General features: G+C 41.4%; 1 protein-coding gene across 3 annotated transcripts in view; it reads left to right on the top strand.

Moving 5' to 3' along the window:
- LOC129822800 (extended synaptotagmin-2-A-like) overlaps positions 1–22452 on the top strand; it is a 36446-nt gene that overhangs the window by 3191 nt on the left and 10803 nt on the right. For all 3 annotated transcript variants that reach the window (XM_055881224.1, XM_055881223.1, XM_055881225.1), the window contains exons 2-13: positions 5109–5150; positions 5496–5630; positions 6254–6330; positions 6465–6537; positions 11863–11952; positions 14445–14500; positions 17626–17746; positions 20063–20239; positions 20549–20631; positions 21275–21323; positions 21678–21767; positions 22103–22198. In XM_055881224.1, the coding sequence (XP_055737199.1) occupies positions 5109–5150; positions 5496–5630; positions 6254–6330; positions 6465–6537; positions 11863–11952; positions 14445–14500; positions 17626–17746; positions 20063–20239; positions 20549–20631; positions 21275–21323; positions 21678–21767; positions 22103–22198 (1089 nt within the window). The remainder of the gene's footprint in view (positions 1–5108; positions 5151–5495; positions 5631–6253; positions 6331–6464; positions 6538–11862; positions 11953–14444; positions 14501–17625; positions 17747–20062; positions 20240–20548; positions 20632–21274; positions 21324–21677; positions 21768–22102; positions 22199–22452) is intronic.

Below are 22452 nucleotides of genomic sequence, written 5' to 3'. Positions count from 1 at the left end.
AGCAGGCTCGTAAGCATTCATTCAAACAGCACTTTCGTGCGTTTGCCAGCAGCTCTTCGCTGTGCTTCAAGCATAGAGCTGTTTATGACAAGCTTATCAACTCCCGAGATTAGGCTGGTGTAACCGATGTGAAATGGCTAGCTAGTTAGCGGGGTGCGCGCTAATAGCGGTTCAATCAGTGACGTCACTCGCTCTGAGACCTTAAAGTAATTGTTCCCCTTGCTCTGCAAGGGCCGCGGCTTTTGTGGATCGATGGGTAACGATGCTTCGAGGGTGGCTGTTGTCGATGTGTTCCTGGTTCGAGGAGAGGGACGGAAGCCATACTATTACACTGGCAATACTAAAGTGCCTATAAGACCATCCACTAGTCAAAGGTATATGAAATACAAATGGTAGAGAGAGAAATAGTCCTATAATTCCTATAATAACTACAACCTAAAACTTCTTACCTGGGAATATTGAAGACTCATGTTAAAAGGAACCACCAGCATATGTTCTCATGTTCTGAGCAAGGAACTTAAATGTTAGCTTTTTTTACATGGCACATATTGCACTTTTACTTTCTTCTCCAACACTTTGTTTTTGCATTATTTAAACCAAATTGAACATGTTTCATTATTTATTTGAGGCTAAATTGATTAATCGGCATCGGCTTTCATCGGTAGCGGTATCGGCGTTGAAAAATCATAATCGGTCGACCTCTAATAGGCATGCCTCAGGCACTGAAGGAGAGACTGAACGCTGGTGCTCAGCTTCCTCAGTCTGGACACTACTAGCTGGTCACTGAGACGCTGAAACGTGCCACTTGGGTTGTGTTTCTGAGGAGAAGGAGAGGGAGAAGGAAGGTATCTGAAACTATGAGCTATACAAAAGCTCCCTGTCCTTCCTGTTCTCTAGGAGACACATGTGCTCAGCAAAGCTGTCATTTATTTATTTATTTTTATTTCACCTTTATTTAACCAGATAGGCTAGCTGAGAACAAGTTCTCATTTGCAACTGCGACCTGGCCAAGATAAAGCATAGCAGTTCGACGCATACAACAACACAGAGTTACACATGGAATAAACAAAACATACAGTCAATAATACTGTAGAAAAAAAGAAAACAAAACGTCTATATACAGTAAGTGCAAATGATGTAAGATAAGGGAGTTAAGGCAATAAATAGGCCATGGTGGCGAAGTAATTACAATATAGCAAATAAATACTGGAATGGTAGATGTGCAAGTAGATATACTGGGTTGCAGAGGAGCAAGATAAATAAATAAATACAGTATGGGGATGAGGTAGTTGGATGGGCTGTTTACAGATGGGCTATGTACAGGTGCAGTGATCTGCTGCTCTGACAGCTGCTGCTTAAAGCTAGTGAGGGAGATATGAGTCTCCAGCTTCAGTGATTTTTGCAGTTCGTTCCAGTCATTGGCAGCAGAGGACTGGAAGGAAAGGCGGCCAATCAGGAATTGGCTTTGGGGGTGACCAGTGAAATATACCTGCTGGAGCGCGTGCTACGAGTGGGTGCTGCTATGGTGACCAGTGAGCTGAGATAAGGCGGGGCTTTACCTAGCAGAGACTTGTAGATGACCTGGACCCAGTGGGTTTGGCGACGAGTATGAAGCGAGGGCCAGCCAACGAGAGCGTACAGGTCGCAGGGGTGTGTAGTATATTTTATTTTTACTTTATTTTTTATTTCACCTTTATTTAACCAGGTAGGCAAATTGAGAACACGTTCTCATTTACAATTGCGACCTGGCCAAGATAAAGCAAAGCAGTTCGATACATACAACAACACACATGGAGTAGAACAAACATACAGTCAATAATACAGTGAAAAATAAGTCTATATACAATGTGAGCAAGTGAGGTGAGATAAGGGAGGTGAAGGCAAACAAAATATATATAAAAATAAATAAAAATATAAAAAGGCCATGGTGGCGAAGTAAATACAATATAGCAAGTTAAAAAAAAAACACTGGAATGGTTGGTTTGCAGTGGAAGAAAGTGCAAAGTAGAGATAGAAATAATGGGGTGCAAAGGAGCAAAAATAAATAAATGAATACAGTAGGTAAAGAGGTAGTTGTTTGGGCTAAATTATAGATGGGCTATGTACAGGTGCAGTAATCTATGAGCTGCTCTGACAGCTGGTGCTTAAAGCTAGTGAGGGAGATAAGTGTTTCCAGTTTCAGAGATTTTTGTAGTTCGTTCCAGTCATTGGCAGCAGAGAACTGGAAGGAGAGGCGGCCAAAGGAAGAATTGGTTTTGGGGGTGACCAGAGAGATATACCTGCTGGAGCGCGTGCTACAGGTAGGTGCTGCTATGGTGACCAGCGAGCTGAGATAAGGGGGGACTTTACCTAGCAGGGTCTTGTAGATGACCTGGAGCCAGTGGGTTTGGCAACGAGTATGAAGCGAGGGCCAGCCAACGAGAGTGTACAGGTCGCAGTGGTGGGTAGTGTAAGGGGCTTTGGTGACAAAACGGATGGCACTGTGATAGACTGCATCCAATTTATTGAGTAGGGTATTGGAGGCTATTTTGTAAATGACATCACCGAAGTCGAGGATTGGTAGGATGGTCAGTTTTACAAGGGTATGTTTGGCAGCATGAGTGAAGGATGCTTTGTTGCGGAATAGGAAGCCAATTCTAGATTTAACTTTGGATTGGAGATGTTTGATGTGAGTCTGGAAGGAGAGTTTACAGTCTAACCAGACACCTAGGTATTTGTAGTTGTCCACATATTCTAAGTCAAAGCCGTCTAGAGTAGTGATGTTGGACAGGCGGGCAGGTGCAGGCAGCGATCGGTTGAAGAGCATGCATTTAGTTTTACTTGTATTTAAGAGCAATTGGAGGCCACGGAAGGAGAGTTGTATGGCATTGAAGCTCGCCTGGAGGGTTGTTAACACAGTGTCAAAAGAAGGGCCAGAAGTATACAGAATAGTGTCGTCTGCATAGAGGTGGATCAGAGACTCACCAGCAGCAAGAGCGACATCATTGATGTATACAGAGAAGAGAGTCGGTCCAAGAATTGAACCCTGTGGCACACCCATAGAGACTGCCAGAGGTCCGGACAACAGACCCTCCGATTTGACACACTGAACTCGATCAGAGAAGTAGTTGGTGAACCAGGCGAGGCAATCATTAGAGAAACCAAGGCTGTCTAGTCTGCCGATGAGGATGTGGTGATTGACAGAGTCAAAAGCCTTGCCCAGGTCGATGAATACGGCTGCACAGTGGCTACTTTGAAGAATCTGAAAAAGAAAATATATTTTGATTTGTTTAACATTTTTTTGGTTACTACATGATTGCATATGTGTTATTTCATAGTTTTGATGTCTTTACTATTATTCTACAATGTAGAAAATAGTAAAAATAAAGAAAAACCCTTGAATGAGTTGGTGTGTCCAAACTTTTACTGGTACTGTATATCATAAGACCTTTTGTTGAGGGCCTATTTATACCCTAGCACAGTAGTGTTAGGAATCTTCTGGTTTACAGGCCACATCAGGCCTGCAAGTTACATTATGCTGGCATACAAAAGTGATGTGTAATTCCTATTGGAATCCAGACAAAGTCAGGATATCCAACAAGTGGAATTGTTAATCACCCGCAAGCTGCACTCAGAATGACTTCCAGGGTAGGGAAAATTTAGTATTGAGACTACCTCAATCATCTTAACTGGAACAATCATCTCAGTAACGGGTGAAATAAATCAAATTACTAACAGTTTGGAGAACTGTATGTTATTCATCTTTGTGTAGCATAAAATGAGTGAGTTGCATCAGAACATAGCTAAAATGTCATACCTAAAATTGTGTTTGCTTACTGCTCCTGTATGTTTTGGTTGAAAAATACATCTGCTGTGAGTCATAGGCTGCTGCGTAGCACTGCCTAAACTAATGTAAAAATCCTGCTGCTTATTCAGGCTCCTGTGAGACATAAGCAACATGTCAAGGTAGCTACCTGTATGGAAGTTGTATACCTCCAGGTGTGTAATGTTTTAAATAAGTAGATCCAAGTTGCTTCTACAATATGCTTTGAAAGTATTTCCATAGTTAAATAACAGCATCCCCATTCAATCCACTTAAATGGACAGTACTGCATTTAAATTACATCTCAATTTCTGTTGTGAGGTGTGAAGTACCTCTTGACAGTTGCACAGTAATTTGATATCACTCATCGTTTATTCGCTGAGTAAATGATGTATCCGCAAGGCACTATCCTCTGACCGCTATTTTGTGAATTTGTTGCTTTATAGTATGTGTCAGGTTAATAGAAACCATGTCCACTTGAGTGCTCCTGATTGCATAACAGAGGCACTTGTGGCATGTACAAAAGCTAGGCTTGAATCTGTATCTCCCTACTTCCCACTCTTCTCACTGTCCGATCCTATGCTCCTCTACGCTGTCACGCTAATGCTGGATCAGCACTTTTCCCACCCGCATTAGCATTAATGCCTCCTGTAGCTCTCACATGCAATCTCGTTGCCACGGCTACACCGCTGGAGCCGCTGCTCCTAAGGGGATAACGCATGACCGCACACTTCCTCTGTGTTGTGCTGAAAAGGTGTGGTAGCCTAATTAGAAAAGTTTGGCTTTTAGACTATGATGATTGTGGGCTTATGAGAGCCAGTGTTATTTATGTGGTTTGTGTGTGTGTGTGTGTGTGTGTGTGTGTGTGTACGTTTAGGTACAGTTTAGGTACAATGTGTATGCCCAGGGCTCTCCTCTCTCTCAATGATGCTCATACTGTGTGGAGTGGCCAGCTCCAGTACTGTTATGTATTTGTAATAACCAGGAGGGGTTCAGGAGTACTGCAGGATTACGTCCCAAATGGCACACTATTCCCTACATAGTGCACACATTTTGACCAGAGTCCTATGGGCACTGGTCAATAGTAGTGCAATATAGGCAATAGGGTGCAATTTAGGATGCAACGCGGGCAGCAGCCATACTTCTGCTGAACCTAGGCAGAATATCTCATGTCCAACAGCTATTTCATTTAAAATAACAATGTACAATGTGTTTGTTTAGATGGAATCAGTGACTACTGGTACTGGGCAAATAAAACAGTTTTGACCATGGAACAGTAATGATGTCTTACTTTTTTTCTCTTTAGGTCAACTTCCCAGATGTGGAAAGAGTAGAGTGGCTGAACAAGGTAAAATAACAAAGTGGAAAATACTGTTAGAATTTCCACTTCTATTTTGATGAGGACCTACTTTTCCTGCTTGGTTTTGCGGTGTAGATACATTTTGGTTCCAGGTAAAAGGTTCAAATAGGGTTCTACCTGGAACCAGAAAGGGTTCTTCAAAGGGTTATCCTATGGCGACAGCTGAATAACAGGCACTTTGTGAATATGGGACCTGATATTAAAGAATGAATTCAGTGAATTCAGCTCCTTCACTCTGCCTCCTACATTTCTGTAATGACTTACTGTATGATGGTCAGAATGTGCGCCCGGTACCAACTCACTAATCCGTTCCCTCCCCCTCTGGCCCTGCAGACTGTGAGACAGATGTGGCCGTATATTTGCCAGTTCATAGAGAAGCTGTTCCGCGAGACTATCGAGCCGGCCGTGAAGGGAGCCAACTCCCACCTCGGCACGTTCCGCTTCAGCAAGATCAACATGGGGGACAAGGTGAACATCAAGACTAATCAGCAGGAGTCTCTACCTAACCATGCCTTATGTTTATAAGATGGGTTTTCAACCGTTCAACAGGCGGTCAAACCTCCCCACTCTGGTTTTAAAGGTCCAATGCAAACGTTTTTATCTAAATATCAAATAATTTCTGGCTGGATAACAATTAAGTATCTTACTGTGATTGTTTTCAATTAAAATGGTCAAAAAGAAACCAAAAAAAATCTTTGCAAAGATGCATTTCTCAAGCAGGAATTTTGCTAGTACTGTCTCGGAGTGGGTAGGGGAAAACAGAATACTAGCTGTTATTAACAAATTCACTGCATGGTGATGTCACATTGGAAAGGACAAAGCTCCATCCACCAAAACAGGCTTAAATTTCAGGCAGTCTTTTCAAACAGCTCTTACATTTTTCTTATAGGCGGGGAAAAGGGCAAGTGCTCAAGCACCCCTAGACCCGTATCTGTGCATGTGTCTGTGTTGTAGGGACAGCTGGTGGGTGTTTCCCAAATGGTTTCCAGGAGGGGTCACAGAGTAGTGGCGATGTTCATACTGGGTAGAACACAAGTGGGCGAGGCTGAGGCCTAGTGGTGATATCGTGATGTCATCTGTCTTGTGTTTAGCCTTTAAGGATCAACGGGGTCAAGGTTTACACAGAGAATGTGGACAAGCGTCAGATCATCATGGACCTACAGATCAGGTGACCTGACTATCTCCATTTTGGACAGATTGTAGCCTTTGGCTTGTCATAGAATGTACTCTGCGTAGTATGTAAAACCTTCTTTTTTTTACATAGATAAACATGTGATTTTGTTGATGAACTTTTTTCTCCAGTTTTGTTGGAAATACTGAAATTGATGTGGACATCAAAAGATACTACTGCAAAGCTGGTATTAAGAGCATACAGGTAATGTAGAGATTATGTTATTGTCTCATTCTCTGTTGTTTTAGGATTAATTAGAGACATAAAAACCTAACGTAACATTTTTTGGGTGATCATTTTTTCAAATGTCATTTCTTAGGAATGTAAAACACGGGAGGGGGACACATTTCATTTTATTTCATTTAACAAACACACTTCACTTGAAGTCTGAATTGGATCTGGGGCTGGCCATAAAAATATATTAACTGTACAACTCTGAAATGGATGCTCTGATTGTTGATAATGTCACTGATAACCATAAGAGTCGAGGACAGTTAACTCCAACCGAATGTTGTGACTGCATGCAAAAGTTACTTTAATGATGGCTGCTTGCTCAATTACACTGGCTTGCAAACAACATTAGATTTGTGTTTATTGCAATGACTTGCAAGCAATATACTGTGTGATCAGTTACCTTGTGTGTGGTGTTAATTTTGGCTTCTATTTTAGATGTAGTTTTAGTCTTAGTCTTTTGACTAAAATACCTTTTCATGTTGGTCACATTTGAGTAATTTCATCCTTATCAGTCGACTAAAACTCTGGACAATTTTTGTCACAATCATTTAAGTCACCTATTAGTCAGTGCATTTTTTTACCCCATGAAATCATTTATATATATATTTTTTTTAACCTAAGAACAAATTCTTATTTTCAATTGGTTAACTGCCTGTTCAGAATGACAGATTTGTACCTTGTCAGCTCGAAGATTTGAACTTGCAATCTTTCGGTTACTAGTCCAACGCTCTAACCACTAGGCTACTCTGCCGCCCCTTTAACTTCCATCATGTGCACTTTCAGATGGCCTTGTACAACTAGGCCTACTATCCCCTCAAATAGCTGGCACGTTACTATTGTGGCAGATTGTAACCAATGCCAGTTTTAATTTCATTAACAATAACTATGACAAAAAAAAAAATCCGGCCAAAAACGAATGACGGTAACGAGACGAGATGCCTTAAAAGAAAAAATATATATATAACAAAAAAATATATATTTTATATTTGACGACAATGTGACGAGATGAGAATTCCATGTGAAACGAATAAACATTAAATGTGACATGAAGCTCCTTTTCATCTGTTTTGTCCAATCATAAGCATGCATGCCTTTGCAGAAGATTTAATGCAATCCTCTCATTGGCAGAATGAACATCTTTCAGTTGCACAGTCTGGTTGAGCGGATCTGTCTGGCTCTACCCATAGGCTACAGCTCTCGGGCGGTCACTTCAGTCACTCGTCTCTCTTTTGAACTGATGCGCAGCCAGGACACTTCAATTGTAACTAACCTCAACTAGAAATAATACTCTTTACTATTACTTTCATGTAGGCTGTTTTTGCTTTGACCACAACAGAAGCTCTATTTTGCCATGTGCGTTGTTATTCATCTGTGTTACCGCTCTCGCAGTTGACAAAATGTGAGTGCAGTTGTTTTTTCTCGATTGGAAATGTTAATTATATTTGCTGAGTGTTAGTACAGTAATAATTCTGACATTGTTGGAAAGCTTGGATTCTCCTCTTTTTTTTTATGGATTCACTGTTATGGCCACCATTGTTCCTGTACCCAAGAAGGCAAAGGTAACTGAACTAAAAGACTGTCGCCCCGTAGCACTCACTTCTCTCATCATGAAGTGCTTTGAGAGACTAGTCAAGGATCATATCACCTCCACCTTACCTGCCACCCTAGACCCACTCCAATTTGCATACCGCCCCAATTGGTCCACAGAGGATGCAATCGCCATCACACTGCACACTGTCCTATCCCATCTGGACAAAAGGAATACCTATGTAAGAATGCTGTTCAACACCATAGTACCCTCCAAGCTCATCATGAAGCTTGAGGCCCTGGGTCTCAACCCTGCCCTGTGCAATTGGGAGCACCCACCCTATCCACATCGATGGGACAGCAGTGGAGAAGGTGGATAGTTTTAAGTTCCTCTGTGTATACATCAAGGACAAACTGAAATGGTCCACACACACAGACAGTGTGGTGAAGAAGGCACAACAGTGCCTCTTCAACCTCAGGAGGCTGAAGAAATTTGGCTTGTCACCTAAAACCCTAACAAACTTTTACAGACGCACAATTGAGAGCATCCTATCGGGCTGTATCACCGCCTGGTACAGCAACTGCACCGCCCACAACAGCAGGGCTCCCCAGAGGGTGGTGCGGTCTGCACAACGCATCACCGGGGGCAAACTATCTGCCCTCCTCGACACCTACAGCACCCGATGTCACAGAAAGGCCAAAAAGATCATCAAGGACAACAACCACCCAAGCCACTGCCTGTTCACCCCGCTACCATTCAGAAGGCGAGGTCAGTACAGGTGCATCAAAGCTGGGACCGAGAGACTGCCTATAGCTTCTATCTCAAGGGCATCAAACTGTTAAACAGCCATCACTAACACAGAGAGGCTGCTGCCTACATAGACGTGAAGTCATTTACCACTTTAATAAATGGATCACTAGTCACTTTGATAATGACATTTGAATAATGTTTACGTATCTTGCATTACTCACCTCATACACTACAGGTCAAAAGTTTTAGAAGTTGTTCTATATTTTTACTATTTTCTATATGGTAGAATAATAGTGAAGACATCAAAACAATGATAAAACACATAAGGAATCATGTAGCATGGAGAAAAAGTGTCAAACAAATCAAAATATATTTCATATTTGAGATTCTTCAAATAGCCACCCTTTGCCTTGATGACAGCTTTGCACACTGTTGGCATTCTCTCAACAAAGCTTCACGTGGAATGCTTTTCCAACAGTCTTGAAGGAGTTCCCACATATGCTGAGCACTTATTGGCTGCTTTACCTTCACTCTGTGGTCCGACTCATCCCAAACCATCTCAATTTGGTTGAGGTCGGGGGATTGTGGAGCCAGGTCATCTGATGCAGCACTCCATCATGCAGCACTCCTTCTTGGTTAAATAGCCCTTACTCAGCTTGGAGGTGTGTTGGGTCATTGTCCTGTTGAAAAACTAATGATAGTCCCACTAAGCCCAAACCAGATGGGATGGCGTATCGCTGCAGAATGCTGTGGTAGCCGTGTTGGTTAAGTGTGCCTTGAATTCTAAATAAATCACTGACAGTGTCACTAGCAAAGCACCCCCACACGATAACAACTCCTCGTCCGTGCTTTATGGTGGGAAATACACATGCGGAGATCATCCATTCACCCACACCACGTCTCACAAAGACACGGCGGTTGGAACCAAAAATCTACAATTTGGACTCCAGACCAAAGGACAAATTTCCACCGGTCTAATATCCATTGTTCGTGTTTCTTGGCCCAAACAAGTCTCTTCTTCTTATTGGTGTCCTTTAGTATTGGTTTGTTTTCAGCAATTCAATCATAAAAGCCTGATTTACACAGTGTCCTCTGAACAGTTGATGTTGAGATGTATCTGTTACTTGAAATCTGAAGCATTTATTTGGGCTGCAATTTCTGAGGCTGGTAACTCTAATGAACTTATCCTCTGCAGCAGATGTAACTCTGGGTCTTCCTTTCCTGTGGCGGTCCTCATGAGAGCCAGTTTCATCATAGAGCTTGAAGGTTTTTACAACTGCACTTGAAGAAACATTCAAAGTTCTTGAAACTCTCCGTATTGACTGACCTTCATGTCTTAAAGTTTTGATGGACTGTCGTTTCTCTTTGCTTATTTGAGCTGTTCTTGCATCAATATGGACTTGGTCTTTTACCAAATAGGGTTATCTTCTGTATAACCCCCTACCTCACAACAAAACTGATTGGCTCAAACGCATTAAGAAGGAAATAAATTCCACAAATTAACTTAACAAGGCACACCTGTTAATTGAAATGCATTCCAGGTGACTACCTCATGAAGCTGGTTGAGAGAATGCCAAGAGTGTACAAAGCTGTCATCAAGGCAAAGGGTGGCTATTTGAAGAATCTCAAATATAAAATATATTTTGATTTGTTTAACCCTTTTTAGGTTTCTACATGATTCCATATGTGTTATTTCATAGTTTTGATGTCTTCACTATTATTCTACAATGTAGAAAGTAGTCAAAATAAAGAAAACCCCCTGAATGAGTAGGTGTTCTAAAACTTTTGACTGGTAGTCTATGTATATACTTTATTTTATATCATCTATTGCATCTTGTCTATGTTGATCGGTCATCGCTCATCCTTATATCTATATGTATATATTCTTATTCCATCCCTTTACTTAGATGTGTGTGTATTAGGTAGTTGTTGTGGAATTGTTAGATTACTTGTTTGATATTACTGCACTGTCGGAACTAGAGGCACAAGCATTTCGCTACACTCACAATAACATCTGTTAACCATGTGTATGTGACCAAGGTTATGATTGGGAGGAAAGAGCTGTTTGCCTAAATTGGTAACCTGTAGCCAAGGCTTTGTACTGTAGCCTATATGGTAAATCATGGCTGACATCATTGTTATTTTATTTTTTTCATGGCATCTCATCTTGTTTTTCCTCAGGAAAAATAGGTTGTTGACAATTTTTTTGTTATTGTTGATGAAATTAACGCTGCTTGTGTGTGTATGTGTGGGAGAAAATCGAGAGTAGGCGTTGAACAAAACCAGTGTTTATGTCTTTGGCCATTGCGTAGCAGGCAGCAATGAAACATAGCTGGAAGGAAAAGCAATCAATCTGGCTCCTTAGAGCCAAAGAGCCACTATTATCATCCAAGAGATTTACTTCACAAAGCCCTATTATAAAGCACTGGCTCACATTTCTCATACTCACAGTACATCGTATAGAGGAGTTTGGAAACAGCATACTTTGCGTCTTAGAATGGGAGTTTAAATCCTGTCTTATTTTTGTGTGATTAAAAAATATATATATATTAAGCAAATAAATACTGCGATTGAGACAGACAATAGGCACTGGTGTCTTTATATGGATAATTACCATTTTGTTTTAAACTCATGTCCATTGAACAAAAATAATAGTGTGGCCTGTTTTGCTCATATACAGTATCAGCACTTAAACGACCTGCTTGTCTTGAGAGATATAATTAGAACGAATCTGTTCAGGAAGTTGAGGATGACAGATATGTTATGTCTGATAGTAATGCAGTAGTAGTGTGGGGGGGGGGGGGGGCATCTTTGGAGTGAAAGACCCCTTTGGAGTGTCTCTGGAGGCATGTGTCTGCTGCGGTGTCCAGGCGTCCACTCTTGAATGTTCCTATACAGGTCATTATTTTGGTCAAGGGCCTGCAGTGTTGGTTCCCTGATACTGAAAGCTCCCTTAATGATGTGTGGTTGTGTGTGTGTGCGTGTTTTTATCTTGATGCCTCTTTTGTGTTTCACAGCTCCATGGAGTGTTGAGAGTAGTCATGGAGCCGTTGCTAGGTGACATGCCCCTGATAGGAGCCTTGTCCCTGTTCTTTCTGAAGAAACCTGTAAGTTCTAGCCCTAAAACACACTTGACACACACTTCCTCTTTCTATCATTTGGAATTAAGGTCACTTGCATCATTAGCCGCTTGCGAGACAGTTGTTTGGCAATGGCTATTTTATCACTGTCTTCCTTCCTGTAGTGCTGAGCCTCACGGCCTATGTTCTGCCTAAACATTTGGCCAATTTAAGTCAGATACAAGTCCCGAGTGGAGACACTGGAGCCTTAAATAGACATAGATCAGGCTAGTCCTACTTTGGTGGATTTCTTTGCACTGCCTATGCCAGCCTCAGTGCAGACAGCAGATAGAGGAAGCAGGAGGAGTGTAGTGGTAAGACTGTGAGTCGCAGTGTTACATGTTGGGACACAAGCCAGGCAGTGGGTGTTAATTACACAGTATCTGAGTGTGATTCATCTTCTTTGAGAGCAGACCACAGACTCTAGATCAGGAGCTCCTGTTTCTGTGGCCTCGGGCATGATTATATTTCTATTATCTGTCATCCTAATAATGGGGGGGGAAAAAGCACATTTTATGGAAGAACTTTTGAGGTAAAGGATAAAAAGGGTCCCTCTTCTCTCTGATTTAGGGGGTAGAGCTATGTCAAATATTCTCCAGAATGCTTCACAGTGAAGTGGACAACCCTTCATTCTCCTCCTTAAATGGTTCAATCTTGACTGCCAAATAAAGTAACATTTTGAGACGACTTGTGGATGGGAGGACGGCATTTTAGGCGATGAAACACAGAGAACTGGAGGGATAACATCCTTAGGAAGGCTACTCAAGTTCTGCAGTGTGCAGCTAAAATGCACCGCTGCAAAGTTCTGCAATGCGCGGCTGTTTTAATTGGTACACATTGTGGACATGGTCTCCAAGCACCCTCCATTAGTTGAGAATGTTATGCTTGGAGAAGAAGCCACACTGTTCTGACAGTTCACTGCTACAGTACAGTACCCCCTATAGGGCTTCTCCACTGCAGCTGGTGTCACTCCAGCGTTTGTATGCACCAGTGTTATACACAAAAGGCAACATACAGTATTTGGGCCAAACATTGGCACCAATCTATGCAGTGGAAATGCACCATATGGAATTGGCTACTTTGCAGTGTTCTGGACAGTCCTTGTTCAACACTATATCTGCTGCAGTGTAGGCAACACAGAGAGAGAGGGAGGGGAGGGGAGGGGGGGGCTGTAAAACGCATTGAAATTGATTCCTTGAGCCAAGAGACACATCAAAGCTCCGACTAGCATAAAGAAAAAAAATACCCGTCGGCTTAGAAGTTACTACCTGCATTTCCAAAATGCCTGTTTGAAATCACCCTGCATATTGGTAAACGTGACATTTGTATCTGAGTGACAGCACAGCTAAGCCAGAAAAAGTTACCGTCAAGGAGTCCTGTGCTGTCACTCAGATAAAAATGTCACGTTTACCAATATGCAGGGTGATTTCAAACAGGCATTGTCCCCTTTTATCATAACATTGTATAACCACAAAACCTTTTGGTAAGAGACTTTTTGCATGGAAAAATCCACAGTTCTTGTCTCCCTGACCTCAATAGAACCTGTGTCCATCTCAAATGGGGTCGTATTTTCTATGTTGTGTGCTACTGTTGACCAGGGTCCATAGGAAATAGGATGTCATTTAGGACAGCCCCTGTATACGGATTTGGTTCCAGAGGATTGTTTTTTTAATACATCTTTCAGCGGGTCAAGTATTAGTCCAATCTGGGGGGCGGTATCTTTGGCGTCAGTGTTCTAACACTGACTCATACATATACTGTACAAAGATGTGTGTCCCCAGTTCAACAGTAACGTGTATATAAGAGAAAGCTGAAACAAGTAAAACAGTTACAGGTACAGTATTTAACTCTAGTAGCCTGTTAGAACCGGCCTGATTGTATACATATACTGTATGTCTCACCGTCATTGTGTATTGTTTTGTATATTGAGACATCAAGCCATGATAACACGATAGGTAGCTCAGGGGTTGAGAACAGAGCAGAAGACACATTTCTGTTGTTCGTCAATAATAAAGTGATATTGGGTATTTACTAGAGAAATGGAACACAGATTTTAACGCTGGTTCCATCAGGCTAAATATAGGGTAAAACTGCAGCAAAAAATATGCTTGTTGGCACACCCATCTTGTCATTTTTCGTGTGCAAAATTGTCCGATTTCAAAGGAAATTGGTTTATTTGTCAAGAGGCAAGGAAACGAGCTCCTTTGGCTTCTGTTTTACTTTGCTGCTCTTGTGAGTAATTACTTCACAGGAGTCACACAACTATATAGTTAAGTGCTTGAATCAATGTAGATCATTTACTTAATCTCACTCTTTCTGGCTAGTGTCCCTGTGTGCATTTTTCCCTTCTATAAGATGGTGTTTGTTTTTAGATCATTGAAGTAAAAAAGCGCAGGTGTGGCTTTTCAATCGTTCTTTGTACAGCATGTTCTTCCAGATTCCATACCGCTAAAATCGACATGTGTTTTGTTTTCATCTAGCTTTTGGACATCAACTGGACAGGCCTCACCAATATACTAGACATTCCTGGGCTCAAGTAAGTAAACTGGGTCTGTTTTGTGCTCTGGGGGTGAAGTTTCCCCTAGGTCCAGATCTAGGAGCGGGTTCCCCTCCCCCAATCCTAACCTTAACCACTAGTGGGGAAAATGTAAAACTGACCCAAGATCAGCATCTTGGGGCAACTTCACCCTACACCCTCTTTCGTCAGGCAAAGCTTTCACTACTTTTAGGTGCAAGACGTTTTGCGGTTTCTACAACCATTTTTTTGGCTTTTATATTAATGATATATACCCATTTTGTTTCTTAAAGAATATATCATATACATGCCTTATGGGCTCAGTTCACCAGTCGTACCCCATCACAACCCAAAGTATACACTTGTTTTACTCCATTAGTTGTTAACAGTGTAGTTGCAAACAAACACTGTATCAACTATCATTTAGATATCAGGGATGGTGAGTCCTTGCATCCATAGCGTATCTATGAATCGGATACATTTGGGCTTTGTTATTGTTTGAACTGCAGATTGCCACTTTAAACTAGAGTGACCATCGCCCTACAGCTGTTAAGACTGTCAGTCCATTTTGCTCTACCGCAACACATGACTGCCTGCGAGCTGTGAGACTAAAAAGGCTCCGAAAGCAAGAAGGTTTTTATGGTTGAACAAGCTGTCGTTTTCATCGCTGACTTTATATAGAGATCTATGGTGTGTAAATTGGGCTACTCCACCAACTCTCTATGGTTGCTAAAATACGCTATTCGTGCACATCTCTCAACTCCGAAATGATGGAGTAATAGGCAGGGGACTTGGGGATTTCTTAGGGCTCATTTAAATGAAAGAGCAAAGTGGACGGTCTGCTTATCGAGAGCAACTGTTATGCTTTAGTGTAGAATATAATAGATGTGACAGTAAAGAGGCATTGGCTAAGAAGTAAACACTTCTCGTGTTGTCTTTACGTTTTTCTGTTGTGTGGCGGTGCTACTACTTGCGTTGAATTGAATCGCACAAGAGCAAATTGGATTTGTAACCACTCACCAGCAAGACAGGTACAGCAACAACATGCATACATAAGAGTCACATAGACAGAGAGCTGATGGCTGGTGAAACAAGCACAACTCATCCATAAGAAAATGGATCCAATAGAATATGTTTCCCCCTGCTGGTAAAGGAGCCAAGCCATTTGTAGTGCAGATAACCTTTGTCTTCTCTGCAGACGTCAGGCATCATTTCTGTTATTCACATTCACTGCTTAGTTTCTATATGGTTGTGAGTTGACAGTGGCTTTTGCTCATTTAACTCATGTAAATGCTAATGTGGCGGTGGGAAAAGGCCCTAATAAAGATTTCATGATACAGCCACACTCTCCTCCCCACACTCTATTTATTTAGACATGAGTGTTGACACATCCGCAGCTCAGTGACGGAAATCATCCCCCACATCGCTAGTTCTCTGTAGGGGTGTAATAGATCTGTGCAGTCAGCACACTGTGGGCCTGTTGGTTAAGGCTAGGGGATGGCGCTCGAGGTCACCAGGCTGCTCATTATTACGCACACCTGTCACCATCGGTACGCACACCAGCGCCTCATCAGACTCACCTGGGATCCATCACCTGCCTGATTACCTTCCCTATATATGTCACTCCCTTTGGTTCTTTCCCCAGACATTATTGTTTCTGTTTCAGTGTTTCATGTCTGTACGCTACTTGTGTTTCTTGTTTTGTTATTTATTATTGAAGTCACTCCCTGTAACAGAAAACTGTAAATTATATGGTAATTTGGGGTATTAGCTGTACATTATGTTGCATTATGGGAAAATGTTGTGGGTGGGAAAATAATTACTATATTTTGAACTGTACTGTAATTCCACCCCACATAATACAGTACCGTACCGTAACTCTGGAGCGGCAAAAAAACGTTTGACCAATAGTGGGTGCATGGTATTGTTGTTTCTGTCTCATTTAACATATTTTGAGGCATGCCTGTAAGATGCTATATTTGTTGTACCCGTGAGTGAGAACACTCTACCCATTGAACTCCTATGTTGTTATAGTGCCCCATCAAGTTGTATAGGGGACAGATTGAATTGGCAGTAAATCTTAAACGTTTGAGCATTTTGCCATGTCCCTTTGGTCTGTTTTGCCCTGTAGTCGCTGCCAGTTTGGAAGCCTTTGTTAAGGCCTCTAGAAGTGCAAGTCATATAAAATACCAAGTATTAATTCATGTGTAAACACTTTACCTAGCAGCCAACTTGCTTGCACCAATCCTTTGTAATTACAGTAAAATACTGTGGAATACAAATCTCCCCTTAATTAATTCAGATTACGGTGGCATTTACTTTTTTACAGTATAATACAGTACATTTTACGGTATTGTACTGTGTGCCGTTACACAGTACTTTCTTTGATACTGTATTTATATTACGGTAGGTGTACTGGAATATTAAATACATTATTTTGCTTGCCACCGAGCTGCATGTAAGCGCCGGTCAGTGCCAGCTGCATGTTGAAACAGCTCAGCCCGCTCGTGCGCATGTGTGTGTACCTGTATGTGTTCCACGTGATTGATTCCACACTAAAGAGGAATCATGTCCTTTGTAATGCTCCTTAATCTGCTCACACAGAAGTGCTTTAGCTCTCTGTTCAGCTGCAAAAGAAATGATAGGATAAAATGATGACTATGTTTCTTAGAGAAATAAGAGACAAAGAGTGAAGGAATGTACTGTATATGGGGGTATTTAAATTGGTTCTATGCCTTTTCAAATATATACGGTTGTTTAATTTCTACAGATTGCTTCAACCCTTTCATGCAGTTATTTCTGTGTACAGAATTAGGCCGAAGTGGATAGCTCCGAGGTTGACAGAAAATCTCAGCAGATACTAGACCACTTATGGCTATCAACTCCTCGTTAACCAGGCATTGTAATTCCCAGGCTGTAAGGCCTCCTTAATGTCACTGCTAAGTGTTGACTCCCTAGTGGATTACATTGATATTTTGAGGTTTGTGGCTTTACTCCAGTAACATGCTTGAACCCCTTCCAATGTTCCTACCATCTTATAAAATGGACAAAGTTCCTTTGTGCTTAACTGAGATTAGGTGAGAATACTTTCATCCCAAGGTTGTGCTGACTGACTGTGGGGGTTGTTGTGTTTCGTATTTCCTCAGTGGCTTGTCTGACAGTCTTATTCAGGACGTGGTCTACAGCTACCTGGTGTTACCCAACCGCATCACTATCCCACTGGTGGGGGATGTAGAACTTGCTCAGCTACGTTTCCCTATGCCAAAGGTTCTGCAGCCTTTCACCTGTCTTATATCTAATCATACATCATCATATTTCGCACACTAATTAAAGGATCACTTAACTAAAAAAAAATACATCTTAGTAATTTGGCATGCACATTTTTGGGGAATATATTAACAGTGGACTATTGAACAAAATACTAAAAAGTAGATAAATATCAAGATGAAACCATGTTTCGAGACATTGGTTGTGTAGATCCAGCTATATGCCTTCAACCCAAGTTAACCTGTCTAGCCCCGGGGTGCCGCTAGCGGAACCCCCCCCCCACATTCCACTGAAAAGGCAGCGCGCGAAATTCCCAAAATATTTTTTTGAAATATTTTACTTTCACACATTAACAAGTCCAATACAGCAAATGAAAGATAAACATCTTGTGAATCCAGCCAACATGTCCGATTTTTTAAACGTTTTACAGCGAAAACACCACGTATATTTATGTTAGCTCACCACCAAATACAAAAAAGCACAGACATTTCTTTCACAACACAGGTAGCTTGCACAAAACCCCCAAATAGAGATAGAATTAGTCACTAACCATGAAACAACTTCATCAGATGACAGTCTTATAACATGTTATACAATAAATCTATGTTTTGTTCGAAAAATTAGCATATTTCAGGTATAAATCATAGTTTTACATTGCAGCTACAATCACAAATAGCACCGAAGCAGCAAGAATAACTACAGAGAGCAACGTGAAATACCTAAATACTCATCATAAAACATTTATGAAAAATACATGGTGTACAGCAAATGAAAGATAAACATCTTGTGAATTTAGCCAATATTTCAGATTTTTTAAGTGTTTTACAGCGGAAACACAATATAGCATTATATTAGCGTACCACGATAGCCAACCACACAACCGCATTCATTCACCGCAAAGGTAGCGATCGCAAAAAAACAGCAAAAGATATATAATTATTCACTAACCTTGACAAACTTCATCAGATGACAGTCCTATAACATCATGTTACACAATACATATATGTTTTGTTCGGAAATGTGCATATTTAGCGGTACAAATTGTGGTTTTACAATGTGAATACGTAGCCAAACTGCACAAAATTATCCGGATATATTTCTGACACTCACCTAATCTAATCAAAGAACTCATCATGAACTTTACTAAAAAATACATGTTGTACAGCAAATGAAAGATACACTAGTTCTTAATGCAATCCCTGTGTTAGAATTCTAAAAATAACTTTAGTACGACATACAGCTTACGTTATAGCGAGACAGCGCCTGCAATGAGGGCGGAAAATAGTACTAAACATTTTCCACAGAAATACGAAATAACATCATAAATGGTTCCTACTTTTGCTGAGCTTCCATCAGAATCTTGTACAAGGAGTCCTTTGTCCAGAATAAATCGTTGTTTGGTTTTAGAATGTCCTCTTCTCCTGTCGAATTAGCAACCAAAGCTAGCCAAGTGGCGCGAAGTTGTCCATTTTCACCAAACGCAGAGAACGGAAAACGCCAAAACTCCCGATAAACGTTCAATAATCTGATAAAACTTTATAATAATCTGATACTTTACGATGATATTATCACATGTATCAAATAAAATCAAAGCCGGAGATATTAGCCGTCTATATCGAAAGCTTTTCAGAAGGCAATCCAGGGTTCCTTCCCGCGCCTTGCTGGACAAAGGAAATTTGGGGTCACGTCATTCCAAGAGCTCTTGTTCGACCTCAGATCAAGGTAGACACCCCATTCCACCTCCCACTGCCTGTTGACAGCTAGTGGAAGGCGTATGAAGTGCATGTATATCCATAGATTTCAAGCAAATGAATAGGAAGGCCCTGGAACAGAGCCTCGATTTCAGATTTTTCACTTCAAAATGAGTTCTGTTTTACTCACAGATATAATTCAAACGGTTTTAGAAACTTGAGAGTGTTTTCTATCCAATAGTAATAATAATATGCATATTGTACGATCTAGAATAGAGTACGATGCCGTATAAATTGGGCACGATTTTTTCCCAACGTGAAAATAGCGCCCCCTACACACTAACAGGTTAATGGAAAAGATAAGCATCGTCTAATTTCCTGGTTTTCCCGGTTTTATTCAGTGCATATCTTTTCCATTAATTTGGGGTGGAGGCATATAGCTGGATCCACACAACCGATGTTGTGGTACATGGTTTCATCTAGACTACTTTCAAGTTTTAAACTACAATTAGACTACTTTAGAAGTTTGAAATCATCTGACAAACTTTGGTTTGAAAGTGCAATGTCCCTTGAAGATTTTGCTGTGTCCTATTTTAAAGTGTCCCTGTGCTGTGTGTGTCACCAGGGAGTCCTGAGGATTCACTTCCTGGAGGCTCAGGACCTGGAAGGGAAGGATAAATTCCTGGGTGGCCTGATCAAGGGGAAGTCTGACCCCTACGGCGTCCTCCATATTGGAAACCAGCTCTTCCAGAGCAAGACTGTCAAAGAGAGCCTGCACCCCAAATGGAACGAAGTTTACGAGGTAAACGAAATCAACTGAAAATGAACTCTTCCAGTGGCACATATGGTTATATCATACAGTAACTTCCCCAGGGGCAGAAACGTCAATGAAACCTGCCCCTCTGTGCGAACTACCCCAGGGACGGCAACATAGGGTATATGTAGAACCAGATACAACTTACATACATATTTCCAACAGTCCAATATTTCCTCTTATTTTTGGCTCTCATGCAGTTTTACCCACCATGTCATGTTTTACAAGCTTTTGGCTATATTCAATGTGGCCGACTATATCTGAGATTGGAGATTAATTGACATAAGTCTTTTCCAGGCACTGGTATATGAGCACTCAGGCCAACACCTGGAGATTGAGTTGTTTGATGAGGACCCAGACAAAGATGATTTCCTGGGGAGGTAAGCTCATGTCCTGTCCTTTTCTTATTACATCATGGTCAAAAGGCTTATTTTTCTGCATTGTGAGTTATCGTACCCAATATCAAACAAATTATATTATAATAGCCACAGCAGTCTGTTTAATTCTAGCCTGAAAATATGTCACAAACTTAGCTCTGGTGCAGAGCGTTACTTGCGGCTTGCTGATGCCTTAGCCTTCAGTGTCAGCAAGCCGCACGTAACGCCTTGGAGCAGAGCTATCGCAAACTTAGCATCCATCTTCTCACCACAACACCTTACTCCTATATGTCGAAATGAAGGGTGACCCCTTGGAAGAGAGAAGAGACAAATTAAAGTATCTTTGATGTATTAAGTATCTGTGATCAGTCACATTAGTAGTTGGACTAAAGCCCTGGTTCTTGGGCCTCATCCCAAGGGGAGGCTGATTTTGTTTTGTCTGGCTCTAGTGCTGCTATAGCATAGCACCTAACAGGGTCCTGGCTGTGTCCCAAATGGCAACCTATTCCCCTATTGGCCCTGACTGGATCAGAGGGCCAACATGCTGTATCAGAGAATCAATTTCGCTTCTGTTGTGATGATTCAGGGTGTTTACTTAATACCCCCCTACTGATTTCTTATCCAATCTTTGTGTCTTCGATTGCAGCCTGATGATCGATATGAAAGAGCTTCACAAAGAGCAGAAGGTAGATGAGGTAAGTCTGATATATTTTTTGCATCTTCAAATAAATGTGGTTCAAATAAAAACATGAACTTGGCTTCAGTTCAGCACTTCGATAGAGATTTATTTGCCTTAGTATATTATCTGTCTGTATTCATTTAAAGATGCTGTGATGTCATCCATGAGTACTGTACACTATGTGTGGGTGTCTTTTATTGTCTGATTCACTTACTACTTTACACTGTTGAGATGTGATATATGTCCCAAATTGCACCTTATTCCCATTATAGTGCGATACTTTCGATATGTGTCCTAGACAAAAATAGTGCACTATAAAGGGAATAGGGTGCCATTTTGGGATGCACCCTTGAACAACCTGTCGTTCTAGTGGTTTGACCTGGAAGACGTCTCCACGGGGAAACTACACATGAAACTGGAGTGGCTCTCTCTGCTCTCCGCCCCTGACAAGATGGACCAGGTGTGGTATCACAAAACATTCTCTTTTCAAAGTTGGTACTTACTTACCTCCTCCCCAGATCGTCTGATAATTCAAGACCTTGTATAATTACATTTTACTAGGAGGCTAGCTTGGACACCTTGTCCGCGTGCCAAATGGCACCCTATTCCCTAACTCCTGTAGTGAACTACTTTTGACCAGGGCCCATAATGGGACGCAGCCCTTGGCTTAGCCTCTCTTTCAGTCTTGCTACTGCCCGATGTGTGATAAGTAACACGTGAATTACAAGGCTGCTCACTTCTCCTAGTCCAGTTTGTCTCAGTAGTGACCTCCCCCTGTCTCTCCTGTCCAATCAGGTATTAAGGAGTGTGCGAGCTGACCGAAACCTGGCCAATGATGGACTCTCGTCTGCTCTGCTGGTGGTGTACTTGGACTCAGCCAAGAACCTGCCGGTGAGTAGAACTGGGTGACAGGAATTTACAGTTAAAGGTTGAAGGAGTGCTCTGGTGGTGGAGTGAGGCAGATTGCTAAATTATTGAATTCCTGAATGTGAGGCATCTTTAGACTGCTGCAGGTGAAAGCACATTACACAGCGGTTGATTTGACATATTGTACATGATAACATTTACTTCAGAATTATATACATTTTTCCCCATACTATACACATTAATGTTAATTTTTAACAAATGTAGACCTATAAAATTTT

The sequence above is a fragment of the Salvelinus fontinalis genome, chromosome 25 (assembly GCF_029448725.1).
Source record: "Salvelinus fontinalis isolate EN_2023a chromosome 25, ASM2944872v1, whole genome shotgun sequence".
Lineage (NCBI taxonomy): Eukaryota > Metazoa > Chordata > Actinopteri > Salmoniformes > Salmonidae > Salvelinus > Salvelinus fontinalis.
The sequence above is the reverse complement of the archived record's forward strand: the minus strand, read 5'-3'. Positions and strand labels throughout refer to the sequence as shown.